Genomic DNA, 24,962 nt, shown 5'->3' on the forward strand with positions numbered 1-24,962 from the left:
AAGAATCCTTTCTTCCCCAGGCAAAGGGGCTGCATGGTCTGCTCCAAGGAGGAAGAGGCAGGTTAAAAAAAATAAGATGACACAAAGGTTGCTTGTCACAAAGAGGAGGGAAGAGAACAGCTTCCCATTCTCCTCCAGGCTCTGGCCTCAGATGACAGCTGAGCACAAGTGGAATCAAATCAGCCTTTAACTCTTCATCTGCATGCCCAGCAGCCACAGACACAGCTTCCACTCCAGCTGTCAGTCAGGCCCAAGCGCTCAGTAAATGCCCATGATTAGAGCCTTCCTCAATTGAGAGTGTAAATGAACAATCACAGCTCACTCCTCAGTGTAGCTGGAGCCACACACCCATTCATTTCTACAGAGCCAAATGTAAATAGAAAATGAATGCTCCTGTACACTTTCCAAATTTTCTTTCCCCTGCTAAAATGTTGGGGGGAGGAGGGATATCTCCCTCTCTGAGGATCTCTTCCCATATTTGATATGATCTGTATGTTTGACATCTAACCAAATGATTCTCAAAGGGGACAATGAAAGCCCCTGTACTTCACCCCCCCACCCCGGTCCCCATTTGTCAGTATTTAAGGCTTAATGAACTCTTGGCGAGTTCTCTCCTCCCAGAGCTTCATGTTTGTTATTATTGTTTAATGGTGATCTGTCCAACTCTCCAACATGCCAAGAAGCCCTACTCGTAATCAAGAAATACTAGTTGGGTAATCTACATAGAGAAAGGTTTTCTGCAAATCGCCACATCACTAAGAACTACCACACCCAGCTGTGCTCTTTGTATTTAAATCCTGGGCATGCTCCAGTGAAAGGGGAGCAGGATCTGCCCAGCCGGCTCCTGTCTCCATCTCAAGATAATCTCCCTCAGCTGTGTATGAATCTGGACAAGAGGAGGCCGCTCATAGCTCTAAGCCTTTGGGTGCAGAAGACTCGCACATTCAGAGTAAACAAAACCCATCAGGCCCCTGCAAGAGTCCGATGCCTGATTGCACTAAACACATCACGATGGAATCTGCAATTGGCAAAGTAATTGGCGTTATTACAGCTGATGGTGAATTTCTGATGCTGCCCCAGCTCTCCTTTGAAATCATACTCAGCCGTTTAATTTGTCCAGCTCCCGTGTAGCTGATTGCTCCTTTCTGCTGGAGTTTACTGAGAATGAAACGCACTGTCTCTCCAGACGCCGGCAGGCTGAGATTTCACAGGCGTTTCTTTTTACAGCATTCTCCCTACTTCTCTTAGGACCCCATGCCTTAGTCACCTTTCACAAGATGCCAATAATGCCATAGATCGGAGGCGGGTGAATTAAACTTTGATTTAAATCAAAGCTGTGTATTTCTAGTCTCAAATCCAGAAGTACTTGAACACACCTACTATAAATACCATAGAATAATGGTGAAAGACATAAGCCTCCCAAGATCTGGTTGCCCTGAAAAAGGCTTACAAAACTTGTTAGCACCCAAAATTAAGACAAGTGATAGAGACATCTTCATTATAACCACAAGGCCAGAAGGCATTAGGAAACTATCAGATCTGTTTTCACTCTTGGTATACATGCATCCCTAGAAGGGGTTCTACAAATATTTACTGAGCATCTACTTTTGGCGGGAAGCATGCGGATTCTTTTTTTAAGCAGTGCTCATCCTCCCTTTCCCAACTTTGGCATTTCTGTTCCTACCCAGATGAAGGGCGAGGAAGCCAAAGGTGGCCAGCTCTGTTTTCTCACAGTACAGACATGGCTGGTATCTGGGCACAGACATCTCATTCCCATCAGCACGTTACTTGCCCTGTCAGCATGTGGGTGATGGATGGCTACCTGGAGACAAGAGTCGCGCAGCCAGGATGGCTCCATTCTGCAGGTGCCATCTCAGTCTGATGTCCCTCAAAATCCAGAACCCTCAAGCTGTTCTGGATTTCAACTGGTGGTTGAAAAAGCTCTTGATACATTTGTTTAAAATCATTTTTAATACTTTATAAGCTATTCATCTTCCACGGGAAAGAGATAAAATGTTAATCAGAAAGGGTCATCAGTGATAAGGGAAGGGAGTGATCAATGAAGGCAGTTGTGGATATGCTCATCTCTAGGTCAAACTGTCCCTATCCTTCTCTTATTCATCCCCACCCATGTCTGTCCTCCATCCTCTTTGATGGCTATTCTCACAGGGCTGGAGTGTCTGCCATTGCTCATTTCAATTGCTCATTTCATTTCAATTCCTCAAACTGGAAGAAAGATCAGGCAAGACCTAGATTTCTGTTTATTTTGTTTGTTTGTTTGTTTTCTTCTTTGATAATGCCAAATTCTAGTCATATTGTCTTGGAAAGCTGCAATTTGTGCTCTAACCCTAACTTCAGTGGTCCAGGTTCAATTTCAATTATGTAACTTATACAAATAATAAGAATTATAGCACACATTTAGGAAGTGCTTACCAGATGCCAGACACTGTCCTTTGGACCCATCTATTCAATCCTTCTCAAAACCCCACCTTCTTTCACTAATGAGGAATCTGAGCCACAAGTTCAATAACTTATGAAGGTCACAAAGTACAGGGCAGACCTGTGATTTGAACCTACCGTGTTTCCCCGAAAATAAGACCTAATGGGAAAATAAGCCCTACCATGATTTTTCAGAATGACATCCCCTGCACATAAGCCCTACTGCATCTTTTGGAGGAAAAATTAATACAAGACCCCATCTTATTTTCAGGGAGAAACGGTAGCAGTTTGAGCCCAGAATCACTGCTTTTAACTCTTCAATTATAGAGTAATGGGACATGTTCTCTGTGTTAATGATTAGATAATGCAGGGTAGGAGAAATTCAGGTTATGTTACTAAATGAGCATCAATTTTTATGATATCTGGTGGGAAAGATTACAATGACACCACCAAGTTATTTTTTGTTTTGTGCGTCATTGGCTTGGGACACCTGTTGGTACCGTGTTTCCCCGAAAATAAGATCGAGTTTTATATTAAGTTTTGCTCCAAAAGATGCATTAGAGCTTATGTTCAGGAGGCGTCATCCTGAAAAGTCATGCTAGGGCTTATTTTCCGGTTAGGTCTTATTTTCTGGGAAATACAACAGGTAATATGGTTCTGCCGGAGGTTCTGAGACACATTTTTTAGGAAGGTAGGAGATGAAGAAGGAAGATCATGTGAAGAGTTGGAGGGGGGGAAGGGGTAATCATTATCAGGGAAATATCAGAAAACTGTGGTGGGGGCTGTTTGGAGACTTTATCCAGCCTCCAAACACAAGGAAGCAGATGGCTGCAAGGTGCTGCTTGAGAGCTGCAAGCTGTTCCACTAGGAGGGGCTCCTCTCTTGGGGGGTCTCTTACACCTCTCAATCGATCCTTTTTGTTTGGTGCAAGATAGTAGGAAAGGGGTTGGGTAGATGGGTGGGAGGACAAGAGGGTAGAAATGTGAGCTGGGCAAGTAGGGTTGCAAAGAACTTCAAAAGCGATCTTGCTCATGTGTTGGAGAGGGGGGGCCTTCATTCTTAGGAGGTAGGTTTGAAACTATCCTACTTAAAGAATTTATGAAGGAGATACCTTCTTTCCAGTCCTACAGGTGGTTTGTGAATTTGCATTTTCTGTATGTGAGTCATTCCTATACCTAAAAATGTACAGAACAAAGATATGCATCATGTTAAAATGTAGACATGGGAAATCTGACACTAACTCAATCCAATAATCAACACAGATACTTGAGAAATATCATATAAAATGTCAATGACCCCAGGCCTTGAGTGAGCAGAATTATAGGATGATTTTTAAAAAGCTCAAATTGAGGCCTCTTTACAAAAAGGACTGAAGAGAAAAACAAGAGTAGAAAACTAGAAACATGAAGAATCGTGGAAGAAGTGACAGAGGAATTAAACATTTTGAGTCTCAAGGGATCACAGAAATCACCTAATCCTATAGCCTTGTTGCTAAGTTTTTTTGCTTTGTTTTGTTTTCATTTTAGGTGAAAAAGTATAGTTGAAAGAGAAGAGGATGATATTAAAAGTTAATCCCCATTGGTTGGCCTCACTGCATTTATACTTCTATTTTGAAAAGTTGAACATAATTCAGGTTTTGAAAGGCTAAATCATTTTTATATGCACTATTAGAGTTAACTTATGTTGATTCCTTTGAGAAAGTGGAAAAATCTTTTTGCATATGAATAACCCCTCTTCTCCCAACACCCACCTGCTGTCTAGCAATTTGTCTGGTGTGAATTTCTGTACGTTAATTTATTTAAAGTTGGGCCAACCTGCATGTGGGCCTAAGGTGGTCAGGACATCTTGGGAGAAATAGAATATTCACTAAATTCTAGAGAGATTTAGTATCCCAGGAGAACTTTAAGACGTCAGAGTATTCCACTGAAAGGATAGACACTCTGGAAACACCTGGAGAACTTCTCTTTCCAGGACCAGATACTAATGCTGATATATATATATATATATATATATATATATATATATACACATATATATGTATATGTATGTGTGTGTGTATATATATATATACATATATATATATACACATATATACACACACACACACACACACACACACACACATATATATATATATATATATATATATATATATATATATATATATATATATCTCACTAATAACACTATTAAGGCAGGCAGTGCAAAAAAGATATACCTATAGTATGAAGCTGCAGAAATGATGTAAAAAAAGTAATAGTGTCAGATTGGGTTTTGATGCTAGGTATGTGTATGCATGTGAGCAAATATTTTTTGTTAAAAATGTTCTACTCTTGTCACAGATGTCCCTGCTTAGTAGGAAAAACAGTTAAGTGGGTTGCCTTAGGAATTATAGGAAAAGATTCATGTTTTGTACAGGTATCCTACAAGTAGCCAGAAAGACACCTTTATAGGTGTAGCCATCTTTTTTGAGGGGGAATATTATTCATAATACAAATATATTCACACAAGCTCACAGAAGAAGGCCAACAAAAACACGAGTGGTGATCATACCGTGTTTCCTCAAAAATAAGACCTAGCTGGACAATCAGCTCTAATGCGTCTTTTGGAGCAAAAATTAATATAATAATTATAGTAAAATAAGACCGGGTCTTATAGAATATAAAACCCGGTCTTATATTAATTTTTGCTGCAAAAGACACATTAGAGCTGATTGTCTGGTTAGGTCTTATTTTGGGGGCAACACGGTACCATTTTGGTAAAACTCACAAACTGCATAATTAGAACAGAGCTTCTCAAATGATTTTTGGTGACTAACCAGATGTTTCTCCCCCAAACCATATTATTGTATGGTTACTTTGGTAAAATATTATAAAGCTATATTAGTTGGAAAATGATCACATGCTTGGATATTATGGAAACATCAAGTTGCTATAAAAGTTTCTGAATACTATTTCTAAATGCTTCTATCCCATTGTGGACCAGTAACACACCAGTGTTGCCAAGCCAGCACTAGTCTGCAGTGCACGCTCTGAACAATACTGAACCAGGGAGCAAAGATAACAGGAAGCCTGAAGACGGCCTTTAGGAAAAGTCACAGGTTTACCAAAGAAGAAACTGAGCAAGGAGGCTCCTGGGATCAACCTCACGAGCCCTGAAGTCAGGGGATGTGGTGTATTCCAAACGCATTCTCTCTTGGGTTAGTGTCATAAAGCTGGATTTTTGGGGGGATATTTCTTAGAATCCAGAAAAACTGTCTAGCTGTCAAGCACAGGCAGACATAAACCCCAAACACCTCCATGAGCTTGTTTAAAATACTGGGAAAATCTCAGCTGTTGAGTGGGAACAGCAGGGTGTGAGCACAGGCGTAGGCTTTACAGAATCCATGCTTAGCCATACTTCCTCCACTTGGACCATGGTTTCCTCCTTGGTGAAAAGGGAAGAGTAATATGTCTGATAAGGGGGCTGTGGGGGGTTTCAGAGGCCAGGAAACAAGAGGCACATGGCACATTCCTGACACAGAGGAGACACTAATTGAATGTGGAACCCTTTCCCTTCCCCCCTCTTCAAGACTTCCTTTGTGCTGCAGTCTTTTTTCCCCCCCCAAAATGAGGAGGTTGATTTAGATCCTGGGGAGCTTCTGAAAACACCCATATCCAGACTACACCCAGACTGAGTTAATGGCGTTAGTCGTGGGCTCCTGTAATTTTCATAAGCTCCCCAAATAATTCCCATCTGCAGTCAAGGTTGTGGACCACAGCTTTGGGTGTTCTCTCTCTCGTTCTTTCTGTTTTGAAATGGAGGGAGGGGGTAAGCAAGCACCAGTAGCAGGACTTATACACTGTCTTTCTTTGGGGTAGTTCTTCCCAAAAATGGCATTGTAGGTACTATGTGGAAAATTCAAACAAGCCAACGTGTGTTCTCATTGCTGTGGTCCTTAGATGAGAGGCTACACTGCCTACCTCTGTGTCATGCCGGGTCTCTGCTCCCGCTCCCCGCATAAGAACGCAGGATATGGTGAGGCCAAAAAGGAAGACCTGTGGAGCCATGGATAGGGGAGTCATATCACTATAGTCTCGCTGGTGGCTAGGTTGGAGATACAGGAAGCAGGCTCCACACGATGCGCAATCCGCTGTCCGCTTCTCTGGCAACAAACAACCCCACTTGCTAGCTGCAATCCGGACTTGCTAGCTTAGCCACGGCATTTATATCAGTGGCCAATGGCTAACTGGTTACAGCTGATGGCCATCTACTACCTGAGCCAGCACCTTTCCATGTGAGGCCGAGAGCCTGGAAACTGCTCTCTGGGACTCTATCCACACACTCTGCCTCAACTCTTTCCTCCTATGTAGAAGAGGCAACCACCACCATGATTCTCCCGTTGGGAGTCTGGGAAGGAAGGGAATGAAAATAGAAATTCTTTGCCAAGATGGAAGAATTCAAAATGTTCAGCATTAATTCTGTCTATTACTCTGCGATGTATGAACTGCTTTCTTCTGGGACGTGGCAAAGATCAAGAAAACTCAATATAATGTACCGAAGTGAAGGTGAGGCTGCTTGTCTGGTCTTATCAGCGCTCAGCCTGGGTGTAAATTATCATAACAGTGGGGATAAGCTCTAGTTCAAGGTGGCATACCAGAAATGGTTAAGAATCCAACAGATGTTGGAACCAGACTACCTGAGTTCAAATCTTAATTCTGCCACTTCTGGACTTTGTGACTAACCGCTCTGTGCTTACTTGTAATATGGGGATAATAATGTTCCTGATTTCACAAAGGTCTTGTAAAATTAAATGAGATAATGCACGTGAAGTTCAAAGACTGCATTCTGGCAGATAGCACAGTTTCCATAAGTCCTCAGAATACGTACACTCAACCCAAGGCAGTGTGCGGATGTATTAACACCAGCCCCTGTTGAGCTCAGCAGGGGCTGAATGCTCTGCAAAATCCAGAGCTCCATTTCCGTCTTTATAACTGTTGATGCTGAACGTGTAGGCAGCAGGTGCTCATTTGGAGTAGAGTCAGATAATGGTGATTCTGTGGAAAACACCTGATCAGCCCTAGAAGAACAAGCAACCTGGGACCTCAGGGGGTTCACAATAAAAAGACAGGACTTGTCAGAGCCTCTAACTCTCCAACCTGTCCTGCTTCTCCATGTAGGAGCCCCCATCTGTAGCAATCAAAAACACAGAACATTATCAATCCATAGGCTACTGCCATGGTCCCGCCTCTGCTTCAGCCTGTCTTCTCTGTTGGGAGATGAACATAACTAGGATTTGTTCTACTCAGAAACTCCATGGTCATACCTTTCTAAAATGTAGCTCATCTTCACAAAATATTTGGGGTTCCTGCATTAAAAACTACTGGGTTAAGACTCATGGAGCCCAAGATATTTTGCAGATAGTTATGTCCTCTGATGATCTATGAATAGAACTGAGTATGGGGCTCAAGGTAAATGGAACATGTTCTTCCTTTAGGAAGAACAAAGCCCTCATCCTTTGAACATGGTGCTACGATCATTTTTTATCCAGGGTCGAACACTGCGCTCCTCAACCTGCACTGCTTTATGGCCCCCTACTTGGTTAATGGTTATCCCTGTTTCTCCAATCAGTCAAGCAGCTGTCGGGTCCAATGATTCTGCCCTCAGACTTTCTCTGGCATCTGTCCCCTCAGTAACAGCACCACGGACACCAGCCTCACATCATCCTCTAGTACTTCTCCTGTCGACCAAGTATCAGGAGTATTGCTGGGCCCCCTCTTCATTTCATCACTCCTACAATCTATGGCATAATCTTCTTTCATCACAATTCTGATAGTTGTCCACCCTCAAACCTCTAATGGTTCCATTTTCTTCAGATGGATGTTAAAATCAGAACTCAAGCCTTATTCAAACAAATCAACTGTAAAATGACATGTTACCATAATCAGAGAAATCTGAATATGGTCTGGGTATTAGAAAATATTAAGGAATTACTATTCATTTTGATAGGTGTGACAATGGCATTGTGTTTGTATTTTTTTAAAAAGCTCTCATTAGTTAGTGAAGTTTACTGAAGTATTTATAAGTGAAATGACATGATAACTGGGATTTTATTTAACATTCCCCGAAGATTAAAATTAAAAGCAAAAGTAGCTGTGAGTATACATGAAGTAAGGTTGGAAAACGGTAATGATGGTTGAGGCTGGCCCGGAGGTTTGCTCATGGCCAGTGAGATCGGCTGCAGAAGGATGACTGTCAAACAGGTTGTTACAACCTTTGTCAGCTTAAAATTGGTGGTGGTGGAGATATTTACACCACAGAAATGGGCAAATGCTATACAAATCAGGGCTTTTTTTTAGCAGCATATCATTGAAGTTGGATAATACATAATAGAAGTTGGATAATATACGGAGGTTTATTATACTATTATGCCTTCTTTTGGGTAAGTTTGAAAACTTCAGTAATAGTTAATTTTTTTTAAAAAAAGTTCAATTCTTCATACAGACTTTTAAAAACTTCTGCAATTTGGCCCCAACCTAATTTGCAATTAATTTCCCACCATCCTACCTCTAAACCAGGTTAATTAGACCACTCCAAGTCTATACAGCACACCCAAGCATCTCCACCTTTTTTTGGCCTTCATCCAGGTTTCCCCTGCTTGGACTAAATTCACCACCTCACTTCCTTCTCACCTATCTACCTTGGCCCAGGTACAATGACACCTCCACCTGGAAGACTTTCCTGCTTGCCCTATATAGATATAATTTCTCCTTAAATAATTTAACCAGTACATCCCTAGCAGAAGAAGAAATGAAATTCACTGTATGTGGCAGGCATTGCGCTAAGTTGTTTTCACATGCATTGTCTCCTTTGAGTCTCACAATTACCTAGGAGGTAAACTGCACAACTTTTTGCTTAATAAAGAAAATGAGGATTAAAGACATTAGGTAACTTTCCCAGGGTCACAGAGCTAAGATTAGTGGCAGAACATTCCAGAATTGTCAAATTCTGAGGTTAGAGTCTGGGCACAGCAGGAAGCCCTGCATAATGGTCTCCCTGGCGGCCTTTGAATGAAATGGCAACTCTGGGACTAAATGCCTGGTTCTCTCCACATTGAAAAATGTTTTCCTGTGTGTCCTGATTTACTCTCTTCCACCCTTTACTACAATGTATCCTTGGCCATAATAGCAACAGACAGTTTAGAAATTCCTTACAAATAGCCACTCTTTATAGAACAGCACTTATTCCCTAAAATCCTATCATGAGGCACACTTGAAGTAAAACTTCATTTTTCCTAAAAGAAGTAGCCTCTTCTCTGAGACAATGAAGAGTTGATCAAGTAGGAGAGGACCAAGTCCTTTAGTCAGTGGGGGAAGGGTCTTTGAAAGGTCACTTTCCATGAACCAGTGTGGTTATTTCTTCACCACATCCCCAGCTGGGCCCTTGTAAGCATGTGCACAAACACCCGTGGGCATACCCACATGGACACGTTACTGCAAAGTTTAAGCAAACTTTGAATCCCTGTGGGAACTAAGAAACAAAGAAGAAATAAATGCCAAGGAGCCTTGGATGCTATTTGTATCCTAGATGTGGGGCCGGGATCTAGCATTTGCCTTGGATTGCTTCTGCAGAGCTCAGCCTGCAAAAGGAATGGAATGTCTAACAAGAGGGGAGTGGTAAATAAACGATGGTACTTGCAACCAGACAAAAATAGCCAGCTGCTAGAAGCGTTTCCAGTGACATGGGAAGCATGCAAACAAACAAGAAAGAAGGTAACAAAAAAAAGCATCAAAAATAGCATGTCAACTTTTAAAAAAATCCATCCATGTATGTCTATGTACAACAAAGATTGTATTCCTCAAATGTCATTATCTATATTTCTGGGAAATAACAGGAGATTTTTTTTTTTCTTAAGTTCTTCTGTGTTTTTCCAAATTTCCTTTGAAAAAAACAAACAGTTTTTTATAATTAACATCCATCACCACCCCAGTTACAAATTATTTTTCTTGTGGTGAGAACTTTTAAGATCTATTCTTGTAGCAACTTTCAAATATACAATATAGTATTATTAACCACAGTCACTGTAGTTAATAATAGGGCCAGTTAAATCAGCTGCAGAAAGTACATTACATGCCCAGGACTTACGTATTTTACAACTGGAAGTTTGTACTTTTTGACCACCTCTACTCATTCTGAATTTCTACAGTGAACACGTATAGCTTTTATAATACAATGAGGGGAAAAATGGAATAAAAAGAAACATGGAGAGAAAAGCATGTGAGTGTTGTGCTTCTATGAAAGGGAATAAAATGTCTGCTTTTATTCCTTTTTGGAGGTGGAGAGGCATGGTCTGGCAAAGGGAGAGGAGGATATTCATTTCCAGTCACCCAAACACCAAAAAGCAGGGGCTAAAGTGTGTCTGTTCCCTCAAAAGGCAAGAATAACAGGATCTTGAAGATGAAAGATGTGTTTTGGGGGGGAAACCAAAGTGAAAGTTTAAGTGTGAATTTCAGAAACTTTCCCATTTGTTCCTTTAAAACTGGCTGAGAATAGTAGCCACCTATCAGCCCCAGGCCTGACTCTAGAAGAAGGTTCTACCTTGCGTAGTCCAGAGGCCAAGCTCACCAGCCTGGGAAGAACTCCCACAGTGAACTACAAGCCTTAGAACCTTAGCATCAGCCATCAGGTTCCACCTGTAATGTGTTTCTTTCCACTTATGAGCATCGTTACTTTGCAGACCAATAATCACGATGAGAAAGGCCAATAGGCACTTCCTTGCCCTCCTCCGTCTACCTGGATGCAGAAAGGAAGGCAGACAAAGAAACAACAGTCCATCCCAATATAGCTCTCCCTGGCCACACTTTCAACGCTGAGAGTCATCAAAGATTAGTGAGGAAATCATGGCTCTTCTCCCTAAGAGACTGCAGCAGGATCAGGCATCAAGGGAAAACAAAAAAACAGAAAAACACACAGACCTTTTACTGGCAAGTAATAAGTGTGGACTGTGTGAAAGCGGACAGGCCTGATTAGTTATCCCAAAGAGGGGTCCTCAGTTGAGTTTCCCTCCTGAAAGTCAGTCACAGTTCCTGGAAGGGAACACGCCCATGAATTACTGGGGACAACGGGATGTGTGGGGTTCAGTTTCATCTGAAACCCAATGAGAGAAGGGGAAAAAAACAACAGGAGCCAACAATTTGGTGCCGTGAAGCTGGGGGTGGGAGTGGAGGTGGCAGCCCAAAGCATATGGGCAGCATTCTGTTTCTATGTGGAAAAGCACCCAAAGGGTGGTGTTGACTTGACACACACCAGGGCCTTCCTGATTAAGGAATAACACTGGAGAATTAACTTTGATCTGGGCATGACACGACGGCCACGAGATTCCCAGCGCTTCCTGGCCTCAAGAACACACATCCTGAGGAGTGAAAAATATGGATTTATGCTTCCAGCCTTGGGGGGATGACACACAAATGGAATAATGTGGAAAGGTCAGACAGAACCAGGGGAGTGAGCCATCTGTACCAGCAACTGTGGGCTTGTTGGGGTGGGGGGAGCAGGGAAGCTGCCTTTCTAGGATCATGGCCTTGAATGTTATGGAGGCATCCCAAATACATCAAACTTTCACATCCCTTTACAGTTCATTTCACATGTAATATCTAGAAATGTGGCTCAACAAACATGGAGAGAATATGATCGCCTCAGAAAGCAACAATGACAACACACACACAGGCACCTTCCATAAACTCATCAACTCAGCCTCCATTATGTGCCCTTTTCAAGCCCCAAAATAGCATCATGCAGAGCCCTTTTTCCCTTTATTTTTTATAAATCTTCAGACAAAAATAAATCTTTAGCTGAGAGGCTGCTGTGTGTGAGGTAAGTGGGGAGGTGGGTGGGATATGGGCAAACGCTGATTTTCTTTTGTTTTTGTTTTACCTTCCCGGAGCTCCCCTGGAAGTTTGTGTGACTATGTGAATATAAGTACTTTAATTAATTACCCGTTTTCCATAGTTGTCAAATAGGCTTGCTGATGTCCTGTTCCAAAACCTCATTATATCCCAGGCAGAAGGATCAACAGGCTGATGACCGAAACACCCCCGAACTGGAACAAGGATTTATCTTTGACTCTCACCAGAGGGGCCTGTTATTTTGTTCATTCTCTCCCTGGAGCCTCTCATTCCCCACTCTCCGTCCTTGTCCCTAGCTCTCTGTGTGACTCGAGGCCACTTCTCATCAGGACTCTGGTCCTCAGTTTCCCTAGCAGTACAAGGAGCTCACAAGATATACCCCACATAGAAGAAGTGTAGTGAGGGCACAGTGAGCTCTTGGATGTGAAACATATTTAAAGAAGAAAACATTCCCAAATATATGCAATCCTTGATATTCGAAAATTAATTGCTCTACCCGCAGAAGTTCTCTGCCAGGAGCTCAGATGTATCTCCCCGTAAGGCAGCCCTGAATTGAGGAGGGACAGAAAGGTTCAGGAGGAAAGGGGGACAGGAGCGAGTACACAGCACTACAGCTCTCACTCTTGGATTTCCCTCCCTTTAGATACATGCTCTGTCTGCTCTGGGTCAATGGGGAACACAGGGACTTCTGTGTGCCTGGTGTGAATGTGTATTGGTGCTTATGTGTATGTGTGTAAACAGTAAGTGCCCTTTCAGAGACGAGGGTGATTTTCCATCTTCCCCACTGCCAAAGAGGTCCCCAGAGAGCCCTTGCCTGTACTCTCTCCGTGGTTTGCTCATGGCGACCTCCAAATAGCATTCTGGCCAGAGAGAATAGTGGCCCATTTCCCAACCAAGATCAGCAAAACTAACTAAGATCAGCAGAGCTCAACCATCTGTCTCTGTAGGAGTTGGAGATTAACCAGGCCACCAGACTGGTGACTGCAAGGCATGTGCACACAAAGATTACAGAAACATGACCATCTTGTCCCCCCAAAAGAGAAATACAGGGGAGAAACTCAGCCCCACCCAATCCTCTGCCACCTTGGTTTAACCCTTTTCTAAGCTAAATCACCTACCACCACACATTTCAAGTGCATCTTGGTCTATATTCCCCCCCCCCTACTATAAAATATTGAGAGAGAAGAAAAAGGTCATTGTTAAAGTTGGCATTTGAGTCAGAGAAGCTGGAAATCCAAGGTGGGGGGTTTTGCCCTAGTGCCAATTTTGTTTACTCATGACCAAAGTATGGAATATTTCAATCTCCCAAACTTCATAAAAGGATCAGTGGAACTTACCTGTGGCTGAAATCCTTTGAGGTCACTGGCTGCAAGGTCACTGGCTGTGAGGAGCTGGAAAAGAGCAAAGGAGGTTTCCTTAGTGATACTTCTCAAAGCCTGGATACAGTATCCCCAGGACAACTGATCAGCAATGCACTTAACACCGCCTAGACCTGGAGCTAAAGAAGCAGAATCACAAAAGGTAAACATGGTGTTTCTGGGCTAGGAGTCTCTACTCAAAGGCCTTCTTACCCTTGTGGCTATAACATCTCTGACTACATTGCCCCTCTCTACTGTCCTCTCCTACCTTTCTTATGTGTCACCAGTGCCTCAAAGGGTTTTAAATCAGGACTCACGGTCTGTGGATAGACTTCAGCAGATATACAGACACTCTGAAATTTTAAGTACAATTGCACATGAGTCTATAGATGTACAATGCTTCCTTAGGGAGAGGGTCCCTGACTTTCTCAACTACTATCATAGTCTGTTATACCAACAAGCTAAAGAGACAGTTAAAGGCACATTTCCTCTGGGAGGGCTTCATCTTCTTTCTTGTTTTGTTAATTAGACCAGTAAAAATGACTCTTTCCTCTTCCCAGATAAATGTGACTCAGTTTCCCTTTATCAAATGTCTTTGATCCTATATAGTATTTAGGTAATCATACTTTATGCCTCCAACTATCATGCACAATATTAGAACATAACAGTCAACTTTACATATTTTATGTGTCTCTCTGTTTAATCAATAATGATGGGTAAAGTTAAGGTTGTAATTTATTTGCATACTCTCCAGAAAGCGCTCAGTGGAATCATATGATTAATGAATAAAATAACCATATTCTTTATTGTTACTCAAAAATGCTGTGCAAGTGTGGGGTAAAGAGAAAAATGGAAGATGCTTATTTTGATTGAAGGAGTGTGATGGCTAGCTTTACTAGACCTGGAGAACATTAGCAAAAAATAGGAAAGATTTCATGTTTGCTGTGAAAATATTTTGTTTGGTTCAAGAAAGAGAGGGAGTCATGCTGATCTCCATTGCCTCCGGCCTTCAGAAAAGCTTAACTGGGCTTTTTTAGCTTCTCTAAATTACTTTGCCAAAAGTGATGCAGAAACTGGTATTAATGCCAGGACATAGCAGAAAGGAGGTGGAGAATGTAAAAGCTGTAACTTTCTCCCCACATCTAGTTCTGAGGGCTAGCTTCCACCTGGGGAAGGTGCCTCGAGAACGTGGCTCCATCTTGGCTCCTCTGTTTGTAATGAAATAGCCAAACAATACTTAAGGCTCTAGACTAGACACTATGGGAAGACTTAGTCCCTGCCTTCAAGGAACGTACAATTTGGTCAAGGGCTAAGACATGGACATCAGTGTGAGCAGAGTGTAGGAAAGTGTAAGCGTCTAACTGTGAACATAAGGCAAGAAAGGTCAGGGTGAGGTTGCTGAAATAAGATGGAGTTTAAGCTTGAGCTTTGAAAATGGAAAAGTGGCAGAACGAGATGCTTCAAGTGGGGCAGTTGAAAAAAGACATGGAAAAGGGATTCCACCAACCCCTTGGTATCCTTTCACTGCCAGCCACAGAATACATTAAGGAGGAAGAGAGGACATTATGATTCATTGAAAATTGCCTGGGTGACCAGTGCAGTAGTTGCTACTTTAGATAATTTTTCTTTTAATCTTCACAACTCCCTCATGAGATAGAAAGTATCTCCACTTTATGGTTGGGGAAATGGAACCTTATGGAAGTTAAATAACATTTTCTAAGTCACACAGCTAGTACATGTATTTGGGATTTAAATCCAAAGCTATATTGGGGAGATCCAAAATGGTGGAGCGGAGTAATGCTGTGCGTGCTTCTTTCAGTGAACACATTAAAATTACAACTAAATTACAGAACAATCAACCTGGAGAGCCATCTGAAGTGTGGCTGAACAGAAGTTTTATAACTAAGGATATAAAGAAGAAGCCATGCTTACACTGGTAGGAGGGGCAGAGACATGAAACGGACTGGCCCCAAACCTCCATGTGGTGAATGAGAATCAAGAGGGATGTCTCGGCCACAGGGGTTCCCCCCAGAGGGAACCCAGCTTCACACCAGGCTCCCCAGCCAGGAGTAGCAGTTCTGGGAAAAGCAGCTCCTATAATACCTGGCTGAGAAAAACAGCAGGGATTCTGACCCTCTGGATGGGACAGAGGCTGTGGGAAACCCAAATGTCCTCTTTAGTAGCCCATGAACATACTCTCTCACTCACAGGAACTCGCCCTGGGCTCTGGCAGAGGGATGGTGACTCGGGGGTGGGAGGAATCAGAAGTATAAGGGGGTCAAACTGAGGTATGTGGCTTGAGTTAGAGCTAAAAAACAGTCACCATTTTTCTTGTGTGGGGTCCTTTTCCTGTGCAGCCAGCAGGTAGACACCATCTTTCCTATGTTAAGCCCTCTCCCCATAGGTCAGATCTGAATCTGATTGGCCTGGTGAGTTCCACTGCTCCACCCTGCTGACTCAGCTGGGACTCCACCCCACCCAACTCACACAATGCCCGAGGCACTTTCTCTGGAGCAGCAAGCCCCACCTGCATTGTACTCTTTCTTAAACTATTGGAGGCTGAGGACCCAGGCGGGCAGGGCAGTGACTGGCCTCAGTATGCTCTGAGCCTTCTGCTGAGTAGCTCCAGGCTAAGTGTTGGCACCAAACCAGAGTCTACATTAACCTAGTGACCACAACTCTTTCCACTCCCGTGACTCCCTGAGACCCTACCTCACCCAACTCATGTACCTCACAAGGCTTAATCAGTGGCTGAACCTTAATGGAGCTGGCAGGTAGCCCCAAGCCATATATACAATGGAATATCGCTTGGTCAAGTAAGGAAATGGGATTTTGCCATCTGCAGTGGCAAGGATGGGCCTGAAAGGTGTTGTGCTGAGTGGAGTGTCAGACAGAGAAAGACAGAAGCAATGTGATTTTGCTTATATATGGAATCTAAAGAACAAAATAAACACAACCACAAAACAGAGACAAATTCATAGATACAGAAAGCATTTTGATGGTTGCCACTTGGGGGGGGTGTGAGGGGGTGAAAAAAGGGGAAAGGATTAAGAAGTACAAATTGGTTATTGCAAAGTAGCCATGGGGATGTAGGGTATAGCATAAGGAATATAGTCAATAATATTGTAATAACTATGTATGGTGTCAGATGGGTACTAGATTTGTGGGGGTGAAAACTATGTTATCCCAAAGCACATCCTCCTTCTTTTATAATATGATGTCTCTGATTTACAGCACATTGGAGATAATTTGCTGATGAGACATGGCATAGGAAAAAAGATAAGTGCCAGACTATTAGCCAAATGAGCCAAGGGCTGTAAAACATAAAACATGTATCCCTATGACTAACCCTTAACTGACCCTTCCTTCCAGACATTATTTAATTGGTAATGACTAGGGTTTCCAGGAGGGAATTCCCGCCCGTTCTCAGGAATTTTTTTTTTTGCTTTTCTATTCCCGAATCCCGAGATATAAACTGTTTTCTGTTCTCCAAGATGAATTGTTTCCACAAAGTAACAGCCGATACTACCCACCACTTGGGTTCAAGGAGCCAATTTTCCAGATTTCCCCGAGCCACTTTTCTCATGATTTGGAAACGGGAAAGCGGAAAAAAAGTCCTGAGAAGGGGCAGGAATTCCCACCTGGAAACCCTAGTAATGACCATCCACTCTTCAGATCTTATCAGTACAACCTAGGTCTCTAACTTGAGCTGAGCAAAGGTTAGGATAGAGCTGAGGAGGAGGGACAGAAAGACTGGGGTGACGTATGGGCATGGGAGTAAGCTCTGCAAGGACATGGCCACCAACATATGTTAGTAGATAATGGTCAAATCTCAAATTCTCCAGGCCCTGGGAGTCCAGCACGTGGAGATCCTTCTGCAGGCTTTCAACAGGGTTCACCGAGTAGACAACAGGTGTGAGACGAAAACGTTCCTCCTCGTTCTGATGCCGCAACTGAAAATCAACCCCAAGGGTGTTCAAAGCATCTTAATTAACACGGGCACTATTCCCTCGTGTCAGAGGTTTTGGGATTGAGAAATGACCAGATCCACTTGTTTGATTGGAAATAGAGATGCTGCATTTTGGGGTTATTATTTGTGCTATCCCTACCTCAACAAAGTTAGGATCTATCCCACCCTCCCTGGAAACCTTGGAACTTCTTTTTCTTCACTTAAGATGAAGCCAGATGGATGCAATTTTGTTCCTAATTGTTTAAGAGTTCTGCTTTTTTTTTTTTTTTAATTATTTTTAAAATTTTCTTTCTCTCACGTAACAAGACTGTGGTCCAAAAAGACCATAGTTTTATCCTATGGAACTTCTGCATTTCTCAAAGCGTTGAATACAGTCTGGACATACAATTAGTCAATAAATACCTACTGGTCAAGTGACTTAAAAGGAAAGGTGGAAATCCTGTCAACCTAGAGATGAGGGCTAGAATGATTAAATGGCTGAGCCTGGAGAAGAGACATGTGAGAGATGGCTTATGACATCCTTGAAGTCAACAAGAGGAAATGGCACTCAGCATCTAGGGCATTTCCTGCATGAAGTAGGCACTCCAATGTTGGAATGAATTCATCAATGACGGGAACGAGCTCTCCTCCACCCGCTGTGGGTTTTATGAGCGAATACTGGCTTATACTTCATGTAGGAGTAAAAGGTTAAATGGAAGGGAGGATAGCATGAAAGCGAAAGAGGCTGAACAATGAATGAGTCCACCGCCAGACAGAGTGGGACTGCCCCTTCCTGCGGTTGAAACAATGAAATGTTCAATGGGGTGTCCGTCACAGTTCATATGTTGTAGCTTATCTGATGGTGGGTTGGGGGAATCAGTGAGGTTTTGTCAAGGACACTTATCAAGTAACTTGGAAAACTTCTGAATTCCTCACCTTGGAGATTCTGAACTATTTCACTCACAGTCTAGTGTGCTTTTCCAGGTATTATCTGACCCTGGAAATAACTAAAGGCAAGCCTAGCAACTTCCTCTCTGAATGGTTCCCAAAAGAATAGTGTACAGAAGTCTGCCTTTCCTCACCATTCAACCCCGAATCACTGCCTCCTGGCTCCCGGGTTCTAACCAGGCTCTAACCAAACACGTGAGCTCTTAGGCAAAACACACGCTCTGCTCCTTGAATACTGTCCTTTCCAAAGCTGAGTATTTCCCAGATGTCTACACCTTCTGTACCCAGGAAAGGACAGGGCTGGCCCGCTGCCCTAAAGTATGGGGCTCAGATGTGGATTCGAAATACAGAGCAGGATGTTCTCCTGTATTTCAAAATGGCAGAGTATCTAGATGTGGACCCCAGAAGAGATTTCCAGTCTTCCAGAATGTCAGTACCTGAAGGAGACAGCTGACGGTCCCTGGGTGGATGAGGAAATCTTTGTGTCCTCAGCAGGCTCAGGGCCGCCTTTGCTAAGGAACTGGAGGATGGGAAGGTGGTGGAGACAGAAGAGCCCCACTGTGTCCACTTCTCCCTCCCTGTTGAACTACAGTGGCTCTGATTTTCCCTCTTTCATGTATACAGTTTCATTTGAAAATGAATGTTCTGCCATCAAAACACATTTAAAAACTCCAGACTAAGTCCTTATTTTGCAAATAATTGACTTTACAACAGGCCTGGGTGGGTCCCCTAACCCCCAACCGCTATGCAGAAACCTCCACTCCTGACCTTCTCAGTCTGGCCCAACTTTAACACACAGACAAAAGCGGCTGCTGGCCTCTATCCAGAAGGTGGGAGAGGCTCAGAAACTCAGGGGAAATTGAGGCACAGGCAAGAAGAGATGAGCACGTCCCTCCACAAAGCCACTGCCCTAAAAAGCACCAATCCAGACCCTCTCCACACCATACCCCCTACCAGACCCCATCCGCATTTTATCCCATCGGGAAACAGTTCACTGCCAAGAGCAGCTGGGCTCTGTGGGGAGGGATCCAAGGCAGGGAGGCAGTGGGAGGAAAAAGAAACCTGCCCTGGCTCTGGGGACTTCAATCAGGCTGAAGTTAATGAAAAAGATCCTGCCTTTTCCCAGGATGGCTAAATGTCTGCACTGCTCCCAGAGAGAGGGCTGAGCGGGTGTGGGGGAGAAGGGCAGACAGAAATTACATTTAAAAGGCAAAGGAAGGAGAAAATTCTTTCATCTCCCTGGTGGAGCTGGGCAGTGTTCCTGGGGCTGTGCCTCAGGTCATTCTCATTCCGGACACGTTTTGCAGCTCTCTGGAACAGTCCAGATTCAAAATATTAGGATGATGACCCTGTTTTCCATTTTCGAGGAGCTGCAGTTTCTCTCTTGGCAAAAGTGCTTCTTTATTTCTTTAATTTTTGTCTCTCCAAGCCTGAGGGGTAAGTTGGGAGCAGCAATGGAGGAAGATAAAGAAAGCCTGGGGGCCCTAAGTGGGTTAGAGGACAAATACCTTCAGCTTCCCAAGCAGAGGCCTTTTGCTCTGCTTGTTCTTCTCGCACCCTGCACTCCCCGTTGGCTTCTCTCTTTGAGTCACTCACAGAAAGTCACCCCCCGGTACAGCTGCAGCCAGCATCACCTTGTGACTTCCACGGGCCTAGGGCTGCCCCGTCAATAGCTTCCCTCCGACTTGCTACACTTCTACAGTTTCTAAAACTTCCCTCAAAGGAGGGAAGAGGGGGCTCCATTTTTTCCCTGTGCCCTCTCCTGCCTGAGGACCATCATTTGCCCTCTGCTAATCCCTTACCAAAGGTACACACCACATCTGGGTAGGCTGGGGCCTAATATATCCCCACCCAGCCCTGCCCCTCCCAGGATGACCCAGGACACATGTGTCTGGGAAGGGGATCACTGACACAAAAGGGGCAATGTACATCACCCTGGACATCTGGCCAGAAGGATCTCGACCTCACAGGCGTGCACCTGGACAAACGGAAGCCTCGTGGCATTGCAGATGCTCTAGGTCATTTGCTTTTCCAGCTAGTTCCTCCCTGGGGCCAGAGAAATAGGTGGTGGCATGTAAGATGGATGGACAGATGGATGGTTGCATAGGTAGGTAAGTAGATAGACAAAGGAATGAGCAAAGATGGCTTTGGAGAGCATATATTTTCAAATTGCCCTTAAAGATACCATCTTGTCATTAATTACAAGTTCTACTTATGCCCCACTCCCTGTTTTCAATCTGTTCTCATTTCCCTTTCTTATTTAACAAGAAATACGAGATCTTTTTCTCCCTCTTTATTTTATGAAGGATCACTGACTTCCTTCTTGGGTTGTAGGATGGAACCTGAACCCCATCCCACCACAACTCCTCAACCTACAAAAAAGTTTGGGATAGCTTATGTGGAACGCAGCGTCTCAGCAAGCCAAGACAAACATCCAATCATATGTGTGACTGAGGTTTTTAGAAACCAACAAGCCCCACCCTTAACCTTGGCAAAAAGGAAACCGAGGCCCAGAAAGAGTAAGAGACTTATCCAATGGGAAATCAGGAGCAACAAATCCAACGATAGGTATATACCTCACAGAAAGTGTTAGATGCCCTAACACCTGGGCACTGGGAGATTCTGAAAGGGGTGGAGGGTGTTGCAAGGTAAGTCAGGGGTAAGACTGAGAAAAGGAAAGAAAATGAAGGTGAATTCCACCAAGCCACAGGCTCTGGAACCACAACTCTACTCCGACCGCAGTAGGAAATGTGGACAGTGGAATAAGGGAGGGAAAATGGAACCCACAGGGAGCTAATCCTTCACTGGGATGATAAATAGAACACTGCTATACAAAAGGGCATTCATTAGGCTGGGAGGGAGCAAACTCCTGTCCTAGACCTGGTTCTGCCTCTACTCGCTATGGGATCCGTTATGGATTTTATTTTATTATGTATCCAGTGAATTCCATGTGCCCTTTGGTTGCACACCTTTCGTACACCCCCAAACTGTACCTCTCACCTCAGGGATGAAAAAGAGATGCAATAGTCTCCTCTATTTCCTCTTTTCCTGCAACTCTCCCCACAAAACACACACCTCTGAGAGGTTTCTCTATACTTCTTAAGATTTCCTGCCTGAAAGCACAGAAGGGAGGGCCACGGGGTAGTCTGGTACTGTGCCCTCCATACTGGCATGCAAATAGGAATTTAGACAGATGGTCACTCAGACTACAACACGGCTTCACCGTCCTAATGAAGCTGCAGTCATGTCCACATCAGAGCTAAACATAAACCACCTTATAATTCAAAAAGTATTAGCTCTCACTGCCAAGGCCTTTGGGCTGGGTGGTGTAGAGTCCAAGCAGTCAGCTTCCCACCAGCCTAACAAACAAGTTGCGCACAGGAAGCTGCCATCCTAGCTGGGCTTCGTGTCCTTTTGCTAAATCCCCTCAGCTTCATGGAATTTTACAGGTTAAACCTGAAACCACTGAGACCTCCAGTGTTAGCTTCGGACTTCTTCCCAAAGAATAACAAGCATGACTAATAATAATTGAATATAACTCCAAGCAAGCCTGGTCTTGATGGCTTCTATTTTCCTTTTATTATTTGTTAAATGATGGGGTTCTAATACTTACAGGTGGGATCTGTAACAAATTCCCCTAGATACACAGCCAAAAGAGCTTACGCATTTTTTTTTTTTTAAATTCCATGAGTAACCTTGCACATATAACCCGTGCTCTTATGATGGTTGGTGTATTTGGTGGTTGTCCAAGTCATAGCTATTTCAACTTCTGGGTGGGAATACCTTTAATCCTTCTTGCAGATTAGAGCTGCAAGTCCTGAGACCTAATGAAAGAAGCCTCTGAATGGCCTGATCTAGAATTCACACGTAGTGGGTCTTGTTTTATGTTCTTTGAGCCTGGTGAAACTACAGAAGCTCATCCTACCCTTTTTGAACTTCCCAGTAGAATTCTTTTTAAATGTCTTTCTCTCCACACCAAGAAAACTAGATGTCATAAGACATCTTGTGTGGTGTTGGGTGAAAAGTTTACAAACATTTAACAAAAGTTAAACCTGGTATTAAACTGGTGACACAGATGCTCGTGTTCCCATTAATCGAGTACTTGGGTAAAAAAAAAAAAAAAATTACCTCGAGAGGGTTAAGTTATTTCTGAGGCTACACGATTTGTGGAATGGCGGTGGAGCCTGGTTTGGCTGACTCTTGTTCTTTTTCACTATATCATACTGTGTGAGTCTCCTGCTATTTTTAGTGCACTATCAGAGCTTCTATCAGGTCTTCTACGATGCCCTGACACTTCAAAATGAACCATGAGTTGGCAACTTAGAGAACACTCATTTTCAAATTGTGCCCTCAGGAGTCCTGGATTCCACAGAAGGGTCTTGGGGGATTGTGATGTGGGTGAGGAGAGTTCCGGCCCCAATCCCATTTATCCTGAACAGCACGACTTTGATTAGTATTTTATATTGGACTTCCATGTTAAGATCTATTTGATTGAAATAGAGTATTATAAAAAAGAAATTTTGTAAATGCATATCTAGAAAGAGAAGGCAGCTGTAGGTGTACAAGCCATACACAGTGCTAGCAGCACTTACCTGGGGAAAGAGATTAGCTAGCTCACTTCTTTAGAGATGCTAAGATAGTATTCTCTTACTAGTTAGCAGAACAGATGCATGGCCAGACCTCATTTTAAGAAAACTGCCTTTAATATTGCCACCTATGATTACTCGTGAGCAAAAGGCTTTCTTTTCCTTTCTTTACACTTTCTGCAGGCAGTGATGTCTGCTCTCTTCCTCTGACGGCAAGCGACGCGCTTAAGAAAGCACAACTAATGTACCAGGAAAGGAAAAAGCTAAAGATATGTTGCCTCTCAGGATCCCAGTCTGGGCTGTAGGTCTTCTCCTTCTAAGAAAATGAAGAAATCACATGCAAACATCTGTGGCTGTTTCCAAAGTGTGTAAGAGGCCAATAAAGGAGCACATGCCAAGTAAAGCTGGATGGTGGGGAAAATCCATCGTCATCTCCCTCTTCTTCTCCTCATTTACCGAGTTTCTGCTTAGAACTGTCCCAATGATCGGCTCACTTGGCTCCAAGACTAGTAGTAAAGCTTTGTAAGACACCCCTTTGGTGAATCCGAGGAAACTGATTTACACCCTTAGGTTCACTGAGCAGCAGAGAATGGAAAAGTCAGAAGGTGCTTACTTCAGAGAGTATCTGAGCACTGGAGTCAAAAGCCCTGCTCAGTGTAGCCAATTTGGCTGAGAATCTGAGTCCCTTGGGCCAAATCTGGAGCAATTAATCACAATTACAGGTGAATATCTAAAAGGGGTAATGTCAAGCTGGGCCCAATGATAGCTGAACCTTACAACTGCAGGTGGCCACAGCTTTTGTAAGCCTCGGGTAAAATTGAATTGTTTCCTCCATAAAGTCTACCCCGAACCCTTGGCAATTATAATATGAAAAACTATTGATTATTTCAGGACCTACTTTTGCCTGTTATTATACCTGGTAGATGTTTTCACTCCTATCTTTCTTCATCTCCACATTATCTATGCAGGATAGTATTATTTTTACCAGTTTATAGTTGAGCAAACTGGTTAAACAGTTCACCCAGGGTTATGGAGGCAAAAAAAAAAAAAAAGGCAGAATTTGCATTTGAACAGCTTTGAAATATGACAAGTCCAGTCCTCTGTCTAAGACCCCCAAGACCCCCTCAGGAATTCCTAAATGGAGCGTTGCTTTCTTCCTCCCTACTCTGCCAGGGAGTCAGCCCTGAACCCAGGGCCACTGGTACCACTGCCAGCTGTGCTCCAGGTGAGCCACCACGCAGGTGAGAGCCAGGTTTCCATTAGCCCCCTGCAGCCTCACACGGCAGGCATCTAAAGTAACATCCTACTATCTTGATCTCCTCAAATTTCTCAAGTTGACTTTTTTTCAAAGGCATCTCAATCCCAAATCCTGGCTGACCAAGGACTCACTAGAGTCTGCACTGTACACTGATAATTAAACTTTGTTAATTATCATGAGTGTCTTCTTTGCCTAACCAAGTTTACCCGCTCTTCCCCTCTGCCTCCTTCCCTTCCTCCATTCCTTCTTTCCTTCCAGCTAATGATAGCACGGCAAGTTCCAAGCACCATCACAGATTCTGGGAATTCCCATAAACTATTAATGACGTTGCAGGGATCAGCTCATATCATTAAATCCTCTTAAGACCCTCATAAGGCAGTACTATGATTATCTCCATTTTACGAAGGAGAAAGCAGAAACTTACCTACATTAAGTAACATATTCAAAGTTACAAGACAGTAATGGACAGATCCAGACAACACGTCAATTCCATTTGAGTCCGAAGCCTATGCATATGTTCATTCTTAACTACTCTGTATG

At 43.4% G+C, this 24,962-nt stretch overlaps 1 protein-coding gene across 3 annotated transcripts in view; it reads right to left on the reverse strand.

Annotated features, from left to right (window-relative positions):
- Window positions 1-24,962, reverse strand: part of SETBP1 (SET binding protein 1) — a 352,849-nt gene that overhangs the window by 159,047 nt on the left and 168,840 nt on the right. For all 3 annotated transcript variants that reach the window (XM_081078692.1, XM_081078693.1, XM_081078694.1), the window contains exon 3: window positions 13,661-13,714. In XM_081078692.1, the coding sequence (XP_080934818.1) occupies window positions 13,661-13,714 (54 nt within the window). The remainder of the gene's footprint in view (window positions 1-13,660; window positions 13,715-24,962) is intronic.

This window comes from Rhinolophus hipposideros (assembly GCF_964194185.1).
Source record: "Rhinolophus hipposideros genome assembly, chromosome: 17".
In the NCBI taxonomy this organism is placed as follows: Eukaryota; Metazoa; Chordata; class Mammalia; order Chiroptera; family Rhinolophidae; genus Rhinolophus; species Rhinolophus hipposideros.